Genomic DNA, 16,929 nt, shown 5'->3' on the forward strand with positions numbered 1-16,929 from the left:
AGACAAAAACCAGAAAATCACGGTATCAAATAATTATTTTAATTGAGTCCTGCAAATTTTTACTCTACATTTTCTCGAGTATTATAAAATTATTATTATTCGAGATGACCCTATTCTTTAATATCAGTATCAAGGTGCATAAATATATATTATATCATCCTTGATCAGCATGATTTGCTATCTAACGTTCGGTTGATAAGTGATAAGTAGAGACCGGATTTTTATGTTTTACATATATTTACTGAGAGTATGCAGCTTCAATTGGATAAGCTTTCTTGACGATTGATTTACATATGAACTAATATACATAGGCGTAAATTAACTAAATTTTTTGGGGAGACTCAGGCCCCCTCCCCTTAGGTTAGATTGCTTAGTACCACAGAATATAAAAATTAGTACTAATTACTAGATTTTGAACTGGGGGGACTTGAACCACATTTGGGGGACTAAGTCCCTCCAAGCCCCCCCCCCCTATTTGCACCAATGCTGATATACAACATTTATTAGCGCATAAAAAGAATATTTTGAGTAAAAAACATGTTTTAGGAATATATTGCCTTATTGGTTCAAGTTTGAATATTTTATAAAAATATAATAGACAATAAAATGTATTTTTTATTTTTATTATTTAAACTTGTTATTATTATTATTTATTGAGTTCATAAGGCTGAATTACATCATATTATTCTGTTGAACTATATGCAATCATTTTTTTATTTTTAGTATTATAATTTTTTGAATTCATATGGTTGAATTATTTAAATTTGAGTTTGAATATATAATATTATTCTGTTAATGAACTATATGCAATTATTTTTTATTTTCAATTTTTTATTTTAGTAGTATTATTTTTTTTATTCATAAGTTTGTGTGACAACAGTTAAATATAGTTACACCAGTATGGCAGTATATCACCATATTAGAAATTAAATGTAACTGTTTATAAACTGTTACTTTTATTTGTTTTTTTCAGTGTTTAATACATTTATATGAAAAAGAATATTTTTGCATATAAACGATTATTTTGATGAAATTATTGAGCATAGAAGCATCTTTTTTTTAAGGTTTCAAGCGCATATATAAATCCTGTCTCTAAATTGATAAGGTTTGATTTGTATTTTGTAAAGTTACGTGATTTAGTTATATATTCTACTACTTATTCTAGACTCAAGTGTTCTACTATCCTAGTATAAAATCTACATTTTACTAAGGATTTGGGTCAATGGACCTATTAAAGTATTAACCACAGAAGAGTTACAGAAAAGTTAAAATTTACTTAAAGCTTACCATAGATCAGAGGTCTTCAACCTTTTTGGACTTGCGACCCACTTTTTAGTCCTACATTTTTCGCGACCCACGTATGCTTTGTAAAAAAGCTAAAATTGCTTAATACTTTGCAGTAGTACTATTAAAACTGAATAAATAAAAATTACATTTTACTACGTATAATATTTAATTATTATTAATTGAAAATGTATAGAATTCATATGAAAATATAAAATAAAATAAAAATATGATACAAACAATTTAATGCAAATTATTTTTTTACCTTAGGTACATAAATTTATAAATTTAACTTTTCTTTTATAAAGAAGGGCTTATCGCGACTCAAAAACGGGTCTCGACCATAGATAATATAAGAATGGATAGGACATAAGAACTTATCACATGAAAATTTAGTGATACTATTTTAAGGTTATATGGGGCGAATATTGATGTGATAATTGATAAATAATAATGAATATTAAATAACATAATTTTATTTTGTTAAAATATTATTTTCCAATTTCCATTTTCCAGGTACAGGTGGCAAAACAATCAAAATACAAACTGACAAATATCTAAATATAACTGACTATCATATTTATTCATTATTATTTAATAAAACAGTTTTGCACATAACCTCAAAAAGCCTCATATTGTCTTTCTCTCTTTACTTTCTCTCTTCCCCAAAAAAGCACACGCCCTCATATGGAACTGGTATAGGCATGTCCTATCCATTCTTATATTATCTATGGTCTCGACCCACCGGTTAAAGACCACTGCCATAGATAATATAGGAATGGATAGGATACACGGACTAGTATAGTACTAGTATAGTAGTGTAGTAGTCCGTGATGGGCACGGATATAGATACTATGGTTGCACGACGGCCCATATTGGATCACAGTGCTGAGCGGCGCCGAATGTTCTTATCAATTCTGACAAAAAGTCGCGTTTTACTAGCGCCCTCTACAACTACTACTAAGTACGGTAACCAAACCGGGTTACCTAGCCACGGTGGAGCGCTAGTATGTCGCGACTTTTTTTTGTATGGATACTTATTATGTATTTATGTAACTTGATAAGAACATTTGGCGCCGTCATATTATTGTTCGTTGTGCAACCATAGTATCTATATCCGTGGTGATGGGATATAAGAACTTATCAGTAGAAAATTTAGTTATACCAGGGGTATGAAACTCCATGAATTGGCCGAATCAGGCGATTGTGGCCTTAAACACGGTCTCCAGGGGGGCGTGGCATACGTAATCTATGATAAAAGTAAGCAGTGAACACAACCCGACTCCGCGCAGAATACCCTGCCTATTAGGCGGAAACGGTTTTTCAATACGGTTATAACAATGTCATCATGTCAGTGTTACGAAAACAGTTTCATTGTTTAGACTTCAGATCATAGGTAAACACTTCACCCATCAGCTGATCGAGTTTCACTTCTATATTGTTCTATGGTGATACGTTTTTAATGTTTTATGCATAGATAATAAAGATATGGATAGGCCACGCCTATGTTAAATATATTTGAGGTCACGTTCCCGGAGTGGAACGCAAATTGAGGCTCCTTTATATTGATATTCGATTTAGGTATACTTTATTTGGCCTCAATTATTCCCTTCGAAGACCGCTGATAAAACCATCATGTCCTATCCATATCTTTATTATCTATGGTTATATGGGGCAAATATTGATATGATAATTGATAAATTATGGGTGATAAATATCATTAATGATTTATTAGTAATAATTAACGATCTATGTTATTTTATATTCCAATTACAATTAATTACGTACCTACGCAAAGTTTAGAGTAATTTGAGTATTTCAATTTCCATTTTCAGGCACAACAATCAAAATAAAAATTTGGAATTGACAATTATTGTAAACGGTTTTTGGATATAACCTTATATCGCTCCATATCGTCTTTCTCTCTTTACGTTCTCTCTTTCTAAAAAAACTACACGGCCCCATATGAAACTGGTATAGACATGCCCTATCTATTCTTCTATTATCTATGGAGCTTACAGTCTTATTTTTCTTAAGTGTTCTTATTTATTTTACAAAATTTTAACAATTAATATAATTTAAATTATGGTGGCCATCAACATGGTAAAGTATAAATTTTGTTATTCTCATGACGATATGTCAGTGTACACTAAGACTAAATCTATATTGTATGAGTGTGAGTATGTTTCATAAAATAAGTTATATAATACCTGTATTGAGTAAATGCACAGCATAATAATATTATAATATTATGTCATTGAATGCTAGTATAATTGGTGTACTGTCATTTTATTTTATTTTTATCATGAATTTAAGCTTGTTGAAATTCTACTACTTTCAGCAGTCTTGCAAACCCTATATAGGTACATATTTTTGTATTAATATTTTTGAGAAGATAATTGTTTCCTTGCAATTACCTGATCATTTATACTAATACATATTTATGGCAAATAAGTATACTTCCTGAAAATAGTTAAGCATTTTATCAGCATTAAGTTTGTTTGTAGTACATAAATGTATTAATCGAAAGTTTACTCTGAAAATTTAAAGTTATGGTATGTATTAAATTTACTCAAATGTATGAGTTAATAAATTTTTTATATTTTAAAGTTTGTTTTAACAATATATTTTTTATTTTTTATCCATTTTAGGGTTGTTTTACACATTTTTTTCTCTAGTATATTGCTGTTCGGCTATGCTTATATGCTAATAAATGCTTCTAAATATTGATTTTAATTAGTTGTATTGTTTTAACTAATAATTATTATTTTTAAATTAAGATGATGACAATTTTAATTATGATATGGACCACCAGTCAATCGAAGAAGCTGAATTAACTAAAGATTCCGAAAAGGCGAACGAGGTTGCAAAATTAATAACACTTAAAAGACATGAAAAAGATGAAAGGGAAATTCTTAGTGATAAAAGAGTGTGTGTAAAAGCTTCTGATGAGTTGTTTACAGATCAAATCAAAGAAGAAATACAGGAATGTGATTACCATACCACTTTTGATATTAAAGATGAAGTAGAAGAAGTTGAAAAAGAAGAGATTAAAATACAACCGACAATTGTATGTGAGCCACTTCCACCACCACCAGCAGCCATTGACATTCAAAAGAAAAAAATTGGCGCATCAAAAGTTAATTTGAAAACAGTGAAAAAGCCTAGAGGACGGATGGGTCGTAGACCTAGACCTATTTTGCCCATGACCCGGCCCATAGCTTCTGCGAGTACTTCACACTTGGAACAGGCCTCAACTAAACACCAGTTAATTGTGCCTTCAACACAAATGCCCGGGATTGCTTATCAAATTTTTCTGGGTGATAATATAAAAAATTCAAACAATCCAATTCAATATACGATGTTACAGCCACAACCAGTATTTTTACAACCATCCCCGACATCTGTTAGCAATACTTCATCGGTTATGATTAGCCAATCTTATTCAATGACTCAGTCCCAGGTTCCAGGTCCTAAAATTCCTGAAATCGCTCCCAAAATCGTCAGTCAAGGTTATTGTTCATTTTGTTACAAACATTTTAAAAATCTAAATGAACATGTTAAAGAGTGTTGGGCTAATCCAGAAAGTAAAAGCTATAAGTACAGAAAAATTGCACCGTCTACGGCGTAAACAATTTCATTAGAATGATATGTAATATTATTTATTAAATGTTTAAATGATTTTTTTTTACTGTACGATATATTAAATGCTGTATTTATATAGACATTATAATAATTTTAAAATTTGTATAAATATTTGTATGTATTAAAAATATATTATTGAATTCTCACGATCAATTGAATTTTAATTGATACATGATGATTATACTTTCATATTGACATATTTTATTAGAAATAGGTAGTTGTGTTCTCTTGTAGTTTATTAAATAACATTAATTAACAATATTATAAAATATAATCTGACTTAAAATAATCTACCTGTTCAAAATTATTATTAATTGTATGTTATGTAAAACTTGTTTATAGATATTATTTATTCTCAGCGTAAGTGGCAAGTGATACAAATTACTTATTAGTTATCAAAAATAAATACATCTCTGTATCTGGTATCAATATTAATATTAATATTAATATCATAATGTCTAGAATAATACCAACTCATAACCAAATGATGTTTTTGGTTGATCAGTTTGCCAACGAGGTACAATGAGTGTTCAGTTGAATGAAATGCAATTAAAATAGAAATGCCCAAAAATTGTCACAAAAATTTGGTTGAATCAATTTTCCAGTTTGTCTTTGATGACTCTACCAAAGATGTGATGACTGGTAAATTAACACATTAATTTATTCTAGTAATAGTCTTACTTAAGTAATTTCATAGTACAGTTTTTAAATTAGAATAATAGAATATAGAATATTAATCTTATACAGTATACTAATGTGATAACTCAATAATTTATGTGTATGTAATTTCATATTTTTATTAGTCTACTGATTTTATTTTATATTTATTATTAAAATAATAATTCATTATAGAAGCAATAATTATTATTAATGTGCTATGTTTAGAAGCTGAAGAATGTATGGACGATTTGTTGGAATCATATATTTTCAATGATAGTGAAAATGAAAATCCTCCATTAATTGTTGAAGAAGCTGTTAATTCATGTAAGTTTACAAAAATATTCACTCATAAAATCGCCCAACAGAGATGGGAAAATATTGCCGTTCAATTAAACTCGTTACCAGGAGCAGAGAAGGGTTGTCAAAAATATTGTAACCAAAATCTAACTTCTCTTGCTATTTAATACACTTGATATTCGCCCTAGGTACTGAAAATAACCAAAATCATAATATAATATTAATCTACAATTATTTTTGTACTATTCATATATTATTATAAAATAAAAGCACTTTTGAAAATCTGAATAAAGTTTTTCTCATTGAATAGTTTAATTGCATATTTTTTATAAATATTTTACTCTTTCGTTGTTGTTCTGTTTTAGACATGGCAAGATATTAGCAATATCACGAAAACAAAATCTGCAGCTATAAAATGGCATCTAGGGGGTACAGGTAGTGGACCACTGTGTTCAGTTGAATTAAATGCAATGAAAATAGAAACGCTACCTTTATTGATCAATTAATCATCAATTAGTGGTCACAACGATTTGGTTGAATCAATTGCCCAGTTTTTCTTTGATGGCTCTACCGAAGATGTGATAACTGGTAAATTAACACATTAATTTATTTTAGTAATAGTATTAATTAAATAATTCCACACTATAGTTTTTAAATTAAAATAATAGAATATAGAATAATTTTACATTATAAAAATGTGTTAAATCAATAATTTATGTGTATGTTATTTCATATTTTTATTAGTCTATTGATAAATATTATTTGAACCAAATAAAAAAAAGAATATATTTATTTCTCTCAGCTTTGACTATGGTTGATATAATGATTCATTATAGAAGCAATAATTATTATTATTGTGCTGTGTTTAGAAGCTGAAGATCTATGTATGGACAATTTCGTGGAGTCATATATATGGAATGATAGTGAAAATGAAAATCCTCCATTAATTGCCGAAGAAGCTGTAAGTTCAAGTAAAATTTACAGATACTTAAAACATAATATTAAAGAATAATCCACTGAATAATTTATATTGTTTTACTATAGCTATAAATGAAAATTCTTACAAACCTTCAACTTCAAAGCTATCAACTACAATCAATGCTCATAGACCAACTCAACCAAGTATCAACTTAAACAATTTATCATTTATGCAATTAGGAAATAAGACTTTTTGTTCATTTTTATTTGTGTCTGTCATTGATTTTTGAGGCAGTAAGATTGTCTCAATTTTCTTCTTTTGCATCTTTTCTGTTAGGGAAGTTAATCTAGTTAGTACTTTGGGGTGTTAAAAGTTAAGAATTTACAATAGTTTTCAAAAGCTTCAGAAAAAACAAATAAAAAATTAAGGTAAACTGAGATTTTTATTCAAAACTAGCTTTCTTCAAATACTACAATTTTGATTTTTGATGTAAATCTATCCTCTTCCCCACCTTTTGATAATTTTTAGTACAATTAAATATAAGTCCTTCTGGCTATTGATAATTTAGGACAGTTATTATTATATTTTATTTATTTATTATTAAAATGCAGGCTAAGGTTATTTATAGAAAAATAACAATAATTTAATGTAATGTTATAGAATTGAAAATAAAAATTACTGTTAAGTCCAAATTGAGCGATGTCAATACAGCGGCAAATTGTCTAGCTAATATTGCTGAGAAAAAATGTGATAGATTTTGTATTTACAAACATATGTTACAGATTTTATTTTGTTTTTTGTTATTGTTGATAATAAAGATTTGTATATATTTATAAGTTGTATTATGATTTAAAACAGTGGAATAAATTATATTAAAAAATACTGTGGAGATCAAGTTGACCTCTATAAGAAATATTGGTTTGGCTTACTGGTTCTCGAGAAAACGTAATTGAAAATCAAAATGTTGAAAAATATTATTTCGTTGTTCTACATAAAAACAGCGATGTATAGGGCTACAGATATCGGAGATTGAATTGTTTATCATAATAACTAACATCCACCGTATATTTTTAATTTAAAAAAAAAAACGAAATTTAATATTTTTGAAAACCAAAAATCTTCAATTTTCATATTTTGGAAAAATCAGCCGCAATGTTTTTAGGAGTTGAAGAATAGGTAGGTTCGACATACCCCAATATTGTTATTGCAATGCCTAGTAATAAATGGCATGATAATATCCATAACAATTTCTTTAGAGAACTTAAATTACAAAATATACATTCAATTTGTGTTTAATGCACATGTGTACAGTTGAATCTATAAAAAATATTTATTTCACCGTATAATGATTATAATGTAAAATATTTACAAAAGTAAATAAATAGTTGAATAGTTAATAAATAGTTTCTATTATAGCTACCTGTAGTATCTTTTGTAAAGTTGGAGAGGAGAAAACAATTCAATAAGGTTTTCTTAATCTGATGTACCTGTTAAGTGCATTATCTTATCTTCATTGGCAAACTGCACAAAATCAATAAGTTTGAATATTTCATCTATACTTATATACTTTTATCTATACTTTAGGTGTTTAAAATAAAATTTAAAAAATAACATAAAACGATACGCTGTAGACCGATAATTTTGTAAGCAATTTTAACAAATTGATTCCAATATTATTTTTATTATACAAGTGTAGATAAAGACCCTTCCAAGAAACATTTTTCACTCATCGCCCAATATTATCAAGCATTGCTCCAAATAATAATTCAAAAACTAACAATATTTGAAGTGAAATAATGATTTACAACGGAGGGCATCAGTCAAATAAAATTCATTTGTGAATAAGTTATATTTTGTTTTATTTTAATTATTAAGTAATATCATATTTATGAATTGATATAGGTATTTATATTTTTAAATTTTGATTTATGTAGCTAAATATTTTAAGGAATAATGAAGCAGTACAAAATATAATTAATATTAATACCTAGTACTAGTATTATGTTATTTGAATAAATATCAGACTTCTAATTATTATACGTTTTAACCACTAAGTATTATTGTTTAAAGATGAAAATATATCTAGTATAATATGTGATAACAATTTTAAATTTAATCTAACCAAATTAAAAACAACTTACGAACATGGCACAACCCAGGACTAAAAAGAAAAGAAGAAACCATACTAAATCGTTTACGAATAGGGCACACATGTATCACACACAAGCACCTCATAGAGTAAAACGATCCTCCCATGTGTGAAATGTGTGGAGTGGTCTACACAGTCAAACAACACATTATCACTGAATGTCAAAAATACGATGACATGAGGAAAAAACACCAAATATCACAACAAATCGGACAAGCACTCGGACCCGACTCCCAATCAACCACCAAAATCCTACAATTTATTAAAGAAATTCAGCTATATAACCTAATTTAAGCCATAGTATAAGTCAACCATACAATTGTAAAATCTTAAGTTAATGTCAAACTAATGGCCATAGAAGCCGATGTTTTTAGATCAATAATAAAAAAAAAAAAAACAATTTTAAAACATATTATTTTATTATTTATTCAACAAATAAAATTAAAGATAGATACTAGATAATAATATTATAAAAATATTAAATAATATTACCAGTTTGTGTTGATGTATGTTTCATTAAATATTTAGAATTAATATATGATCCATTTTCTATATCTTTTAATTTTACATTTGTTAGACAATCTTTAGAGTTTTCATTGAATTCCTAAAAAAAAAATATATATATATATATATATATATACACATTTAAATAACATTTATTTTAAAATTATAATTAACATACATATGATATCTATAATACTGTATGTAAAATACTATTTGAAATAATAATATTTGTATTCTTATAAGTATCAAATAATAATAATAAAATTGCATTGTAGTAATCAATAGATTATTAACAATATTGCTACATTTAACAAATTGAATATATGATATTTTCATTTTAGATGATTAATTATAATTATAAATTTATAAGATACAAATCTATTTTCAAATAATTTTAAGTAGGTATAGTATACATTACGTACAATCATAAATGGCTTTCTAACATCACAAAATCTTTGAAACATATCTTTAATTTGATGAGTTGTTTCAATACCTTTTAAATCACCGAGTCCTATTCTACTAACAGTTACTCCAGGCTGAAATTGTACAAATAAAAATATTGGTTAGACTATACATGTATAAATATTAATTATATTTGTATTATTAACTGGAAAACAGACTTGACTCAAATTGAGATAATTTAAATAAAAACCATAGAACACTCGATCATAACAAAACATAAGTAATTAAAAATGAAATAATAAATTAAAAGTATCAGAAAAAATACCTTCTTCAATTCATCAGACAATTCATAAATACAATTTGATGGAACTCTTTCAATATTTCCAAAGTCCATGTAGAAAACATCATAACAACCTCCAAAATTTTTTAATATTTTTGCTCTGTATAATCCATCCTTTTGAGATGAAAAAACTTTGACCTTGTCTCCCACAACTGGACGATACTTTAGTATTTTATCTAGTAATAAAAAAATACAAATAAATTAATTGTCTTGTAGTTTATGGCATAAAATATTAATTGAGGTAGGTACTTATTTCCTATCTCCAACTACCTGTTATTGCTATATGAAAACTATACTAGTTGGTATGGCTACAATTTTGATTATCAAATATAGTGTTTTAAGGTTATACTCAAAATATTATTAAAAATAATAATAACCATCACTTATCAGTTATTTTTTTCAAAATATTTAATCACATTTGATTGATTTATTTTAACTGTATGCATTCTACAGATTCTTGACTAAGACAGAAAAAGATGCTATGAAGTTATTTCAAAGTATAGAATTTTAGAATATGTAAATAGTCGATGCAGCGATAAATTATCATCATGTTTAGGTGAACTCTTTGAATATTAAAATATAAAAATTGTGGTGAATAAAACACAAATTGTCAATATTACAAGTATTCTTAGATGATTAAATTATGAGTTTGAAAAAAATGCAAAAGTAACAAGAATAATATGGCTACAAAACTCAACTATTCTGAATTTACAGATATCTCAAGTTTTTTTTAAGGATTTGACCAGTAAGAAATATAAATTTAGTTTACCTGTACTGTTAGCAGTGTTAAATATAGTATCATATTCAAAGAAATTGTAACTGCCATTATTGCCACATTTTATAGCTTTCCCAACATACAAACTAGTAAAATCTTCAAAATAAGTCAAAATGCAATAATCCTCATTTTTTAATTGCACATTGTTCAGTTTTTTTTCGCTAATAAAGCTATCTTTTCTGAAAGTTCTAAATGGATATAAGCTGTAAACATAAACTTTTCTATGAAAATATTATCAAGTAGTCATTAGACAGAAGAAAATTATATTTACCTTGACTCGTTTTTATCATGACCATTTTTCACACTAATCATTTTTGAATCATTAGCAAAGTTAATGCTAAAACATATTTAAAAATAAATTAGTGAAAGTAACTTGTAATTACAATTATAGAGGCAAAATGTAAACTGAAAATGAGTTGTAAACCAAAGAACCTTCAGAGCAGGGATCCCCAACTTTATTTTTTTCATTGGGTAAAATTCATAAAATTTCGGCTTTGATCACCAATTATAAACATTAATAAAATACATAGACTATATTATTTATACATTATTTCAGCTTAAAATGGCCGCAGGTTTAACGGGCTTTATTGCTGTAAGCTTTTACAACAATTAGGACATATATGCAAATTATTAAAAAACTAAGGTTATCAATGGAAGTACCTGTAGAGTATTACTTTAATTATTTTATAAAGAAAACAATGAATTAGGGGCTCTATTAATATTAATAAGAAAAGACGTCTAGAAAACATACCATTTTTAATTTATATAAAGTACCAAAAGAGTAGAATTGAAAACAAAGATTTCTATACTATACAATTTAAACTATTCATTGCTAACAATAATAAAGTATACATTAACTAAATAATAATATTAAAGTTAATAACTTACTCTTTTTTTGATTCTAATAATTGTTTTTCATTAATACAATTGTCCAACTTTGTATCATTACAGTTAACATCAACAAGAACAGCTCCTTCGTGTAGATTCTAAAAATAAGTAAATAATAAGAACAATAATAATAAAATATACAATAAAAACAAATAAATATAAATAATATTAGCTATAAGTTATAACTCAATATTTACACTCTCTGCCAGTAGGGGTTTTATAGAAAATATTGTTTTATTCGGGATAAAATCTTGGAATGTGACTGGTAAAACCTAAAATACAATAAATGTTATAATTATTATATTAAGTGAATAATTAAGTTTATGCGTTTAAAATGTAAATAACTTTTACTTACTAATGGATCATACGTAAAAAAATATGGAAGTTCAAACAGATTTTCTAATTTAGTTTTATAAATTTGGCCATAGTCAATTAATTGAATTATAGTATTGTCAGTTACAAATTCATTGAAACTAATTAGTTTCCCTCTGAACCTTAATAAACACAGAACATAATTTATGAAAGTAGACACTTATTGCATGTTGTGTATAATATAATTTAAGTAAATTATTTCTTAATTATATATTAATAAAATTACCATTCGCCTTCAATTTCAACACCTACTATTTTTAATCTTTCAAATTGTGTAACTTTATTAAATGAGCTACTCGATAATGAAATTAATTGCATGTCGTTCATTATCTTATCCATTTTATCCTTTGTTGTCACAAAGAATACATTAATAAATTTATTTGGTAACAAAGAAACCTGTTAAAATAAAATAAATAAAATAAATATTATCATTTTTAATATTTAAAAAAAAAAATGATTATCATTGGTAAGTAGTAGAATTGATTTGACTGATATTCAGTTCAGAGTAAGGCATGTATGTGGCATGTTTTTTATACTACATATTATTGTTTTCATATTTATCTAATGTTTAACATATTAATATACAGGCACGGATTGATTTAAAATGGCACAGGATGGTACATAATTTGATGGTAAATATGAAAAAGGTTAGGACTTCTTAAAACAAATGTAGCAAATGATTTTGGTCACAATCTTATTTTGGTGCATTATTTAGCAGTTTATATAACTGATATGTTTGTGGGTTTTGGAATTAACTATTTCATAAACGTTACATTAATAATTAAGTAAATACAGAATAAATAGCTCTTTAAACTGATTAGCCTACTTCCCTATTGGTTCCTATAAATGTATTCTTTATGAGTATTATAGTTATTTTAGAAATAATAGATCTACGATTTTAGCAGAAAAGATGGACTAGGGTATAATTGTGATGTACTATCATAATATGTTGATTTTTTTTTTTTTTTAAAGAATCATAGAGAATGACAAGCTGATAGAATCAGGACATTGACCATACACAGGTTTAACAGTTTGCATTTTTTAATAATTGCACGTTAATAGTTAATTCATGTTATAAATCATTGTTTTATAAAATAAAAAAGGTATAATTGTAACACTAAATGTTTTATTATTTAAAAACTGTGCAGAGTATGATAACGGAATTGTTGTTTCCAAACTACCAACGCCAGCCATTGTAATATGACACTCAACAAAAGTAATTAAAAATAACAACAAATACAGGGATCCACTAGTTTTGCATGTTTGCACCATCACCGTTGTTTCGAAAAATTAGACAAAATTGTAACATATAACTTCAATTTTACGAATACATGTGCAAATGTATATTTATTTTAAAAAAGGCAACCAAATATTTATTAATGTATATTGGCGTTTGGCAGAAATTTTGTCTATTTAGCAGAGCAATACAGCTATTTGAAAAAAAAATATTAATATATTAGGTAAAGAAATAGTTTAAAATATTTGTAAATATTGTATTTAATGTTTGTTACATAAGGAAATATATGAAATATGGTTAATAAATGTTGGGGCCAACTGCATAGGCACCCATTGCACTTGTGTAAATCAAAGACTTCGCCCCACTACCGTTTAAAAATTATAATGAGCATGTAGATTTGCTATGAATTATTTGGAAAAATCCTTGTACACTGATTACACAAAAGTAAAAATGCAATACCCTCCATTATAAACATTCAAAAGTAATAACCACAACTATTATAATTTTTGAAGGTACCTCGGTCCACGTGTTCAAAGGCAAAAACTCCAAAACTTGTGTGGACGTAATAGGACACAAAGCCATTATTGTGTACGTGTAGGTATAGGTACTAACTAAAATAAAAAATTATGATATTTTTTAGAAAAATAACCGGAAGAAGTTCGCAATAATCGCACGGTTCGTTCGTTCAAAATCAAAATCACGATTGATGTACCTACTCAAACATAACTTACAAAAAAAAAAAAAAAAATTAAAATTCTTAGTCGTTGCAACTTATCGTTAGAATCACGAACGCGAGTTTGCTGCAGTCGTTTGAAATATGATAAAAATTATCGATACCACGATTTCTACCAGTGATTCAGCAGTGAAGCCAACGTGAAAAAACATATTAATCAAATATTTACAATGATGTCAACGTGGCCACTCTACCGCTGTTCTGTGCTCGGTCATTAAAAACAAAATTATCCCTCGAATTGATATTTTTTTTATTATATTCATTTTTTAATTATTTAATTATGATATGTTAATATAGTTACCTACTAGCTGAATTAAGCGGCGTTTCCTGGAAAAAATTCTGATTGTTCAACTCCTTTTTTGGTGTAATACGTGCTGTGGAAGCAATGACTTTTTAAGTATAAATTATATTATATTTTAATGTAAAGCCATCCCGAGTGGCGTCATCCGTAAAATGTACAGAAGTACATTATCAGGTAGGCAGTCTACTTTCGGTTGATCGCAGACACCGTGTGGTTTGTATGTAAGTGTATAAGTGTATAAGTGTATATTATGTTAACTCTGAAGTATCAAAGTTATACTAAGTTTGTCGTTTTTACTTAATTCAACCTAGGTATAGCATATTAATACAAAATCCTAACCTAACCGTACTAAAAGTCAATGAATAAGAAAAAACAGAACATTCGTTTTGTATAGATAAAGAAAAAAAAGAAAAATGGAAAAATGGAAAAATAAGAAAAAAACAATCTGTGGTTCGAATTTGAGACATTCTGTACTAACAGGCGTATCGATTTTATAATGATAATGTTATTATAACCAATAGCAACCATTTACAAGTAAACATTTCCAACGTGAATCTTAAAATCCCTGTTTGTGCACCTCCCTGGGTTGGAACTCTAATATTTACCCTTTTTAAATTAGCCTATCTTCTTCCCAGAGGTCTAATCTATCTGTAACAAATTACATAGCAATTGATCCAGCATCGGAATGGAAAGGACACACACACACACACACACACGCATTTATATATAAACAGATTGTCAAAATATTATAAGAAGTATTATAATGGCGTTTTTTTAAGAATGTACATGTACAGTACAAGTACCTACCTACATTAAAAATGTACAAAGTTTTACTAAGAGTTGATTGCATAAACGTCGTGCACCAACTTACCGAACCGTTATAATTAATATAACTGGGCGTTGTTCTATGTTTAGTAAAGTTATTTAATAGGTAGTGTGAATATTGTCATCGATTATTTTGTGTACTGTCGAGATATAGGTATACGGCAGTGGCGCCTTCCGTGGGACTCGAGCACACGACCACCAGATTAAAATTAAAATAAAACTGTCGTAATCTGTATAAATAATAATAATAATTAATTTATATCTCTCGATGGTAAACAAAATAATCGATGACAATATTCACACTACCTATTAAATAACTTTATTAAAAATAAAACAAACACACAAAAAAAACGACTCTCTATGGATCTTTTATTACCAACATACGTGTCTCACCAGGTTACTGTCCTTACGAAAAGCTCGTGAAACTAGTTATACTCCTGCACAAATAGTACAAGTGGAAATAAAGAATCTTTCAAGATTAATTTTTCACTCATTGCCCAATTATCAAGCATTGCACCAAATAATAATTCGAGAACGTAAAAAAATTGAAGTGAAATAATGAAGTATGACGGAGAACATCAGTCAAATAAAATTCAATTGTAAATTAGTTAAGTACTTAATACGTGTAACTTTAAATGCTTATAAAAATAATTGTGCCTAAGTATTTTTAATGTGTTTTAATTGCTATTACATTTTTACGCTTTTTTACTCAACAAATACAATTTTATTGATAAAAAAAACTAAAAAAATGAAAAATAAAAATGTCCGTAAACAGCTCAAAACGTGTCAAAATATTTTCAACATTTCAGATTATATAGAAAATGAAATAATAACATTCAGTGAAATTTTCATGTATCAACAGTTATTCGTTTTTGAATTACAACAAAATAGTAAAATTGTTATAATATGAGAAATCGAGTGAATATCCAATCTTGTAAACATAATTGCCTCAACGACAACGTATGTTGTTCTGTCGTACCGTTTATCATCGATGCGTCTAAATAATGGGTAGCTTGGTTCATCTGTGAAACATAAATACTTCTTAAATAGAGACTTAAAATTTTTTAATATTCCATTAGTTTCTGTGGTGTCTGTGAATTTTTAGCTTCACTTCTAAACAATGGAATACTGAAAATATTTGCATGCGATTTTCTGTATATGTTTTTATATAGACTTGGCCTATACAAGACACCATCAGAGCCCTTCCTTCAAAATGGCTTCGGTAAGTGTTATTATTTTTATTATAATAAAAATATAATATAAGTTTATCGATATGTTTTATTTAATATGTCTATTACTTGTTACATGGGTCAAAATGTACAATCAAACGCACCGCTGGCCGTGAACGCACGTAGATCATGCAATCAGAAGGATCCAGATTATAAAACCTATAATTTTCCTGTATAAATATGGGGTTGCAGGACCTTATGTTTTTGTTCAGAGAATATTGAATAGTTTTTTCCATACCACAACAATTCACAAATCTATTCTCTTCCTTTTTGGGCTTAAAACACGAACGCTTGCATTAATTATAATAAATCAATTTATATACGGTTATGCGTATTTAATGTTCATACCCATGGTAGATACTGCCGTGT

The 16,929-nt window shown here is 27.3% G+C and overlaps 1 protein-coding gene across 1 annotated transcript; it reads right to left on the minus strand.

The window, feature by feature from the left end:
* Window positions 1–9,432: 9,432 nt before the first annotated feature.
* Window positions 9,433–14,188, minus strand: LOC100570802. The gene is made up of 10 exons (XM_008188961.3): window positions 13,989–14,188; window positions 12,462–12,631; window positions 12,219–12,357; window positions 12,061–12,135; window positions 11,864–11,961; window positions 11,247–11,312; window positions 10,970–11,178; window positions 10,186–10,376; window positions 9,881–9,994; window positions 9,433–9,558 (listed from the first exon to the last, which is right to left on the minus strand). The coding sequence occupies exons 1-10, from the start codon at window positions 14,052–14,054 to the stop codon at window positions 9,433–9,435; spliced, it is 1,254 nt and encodes a 417-aa protein (XP_008187183.1). The 5' UTR covers window positions 14,055–14,188.
* Window positions 14,189–16,929: the final 2,741 nt, after the last annotated feature.

This window comes from Acyrthosiphon pisum, chromosome X, assembly GCF_005508785.2.
Source record: "Acyrthosiphon pisum isolate AL4f chromosome X, pea_aphid_22Mar2018_4r6ur, whole genome shotgun sequence".
NCBI lineage: Eukaryota > Metazoa > Arthropoda > Insecta > Hemiptera > Aphididae > Acyrthosiphon > Acyrthosiphon pisum.

What these genes read in the sequence shown, in the direction of transcription:
- LOC100570802 (XM_008188961.3), bottom strand. Translation starts at nt 14,054, where the DNA reads ATGGCTTTGTGTCCTATTACGTCCACACAAGTTTTGGAGTTTTTGCCT. An exon ending in TTATTAGAATCAAAAAAAGA is followed by an intron (nt 11,313 to 11,863) that starts GTAAGTTATTAA and finishes AATATGTTTTAG; the next exon opens with CATTAACTTTGCTAATGATT. An exon ending in TTAGAAAGCCATTTATGATT is followed by an intron (nt 9,559 to 9,880) that starts GTACGTAATGTA and finishes TTTTTTTTTTAG; the next exon opens with GAATTCAATGAAAACTCTAA.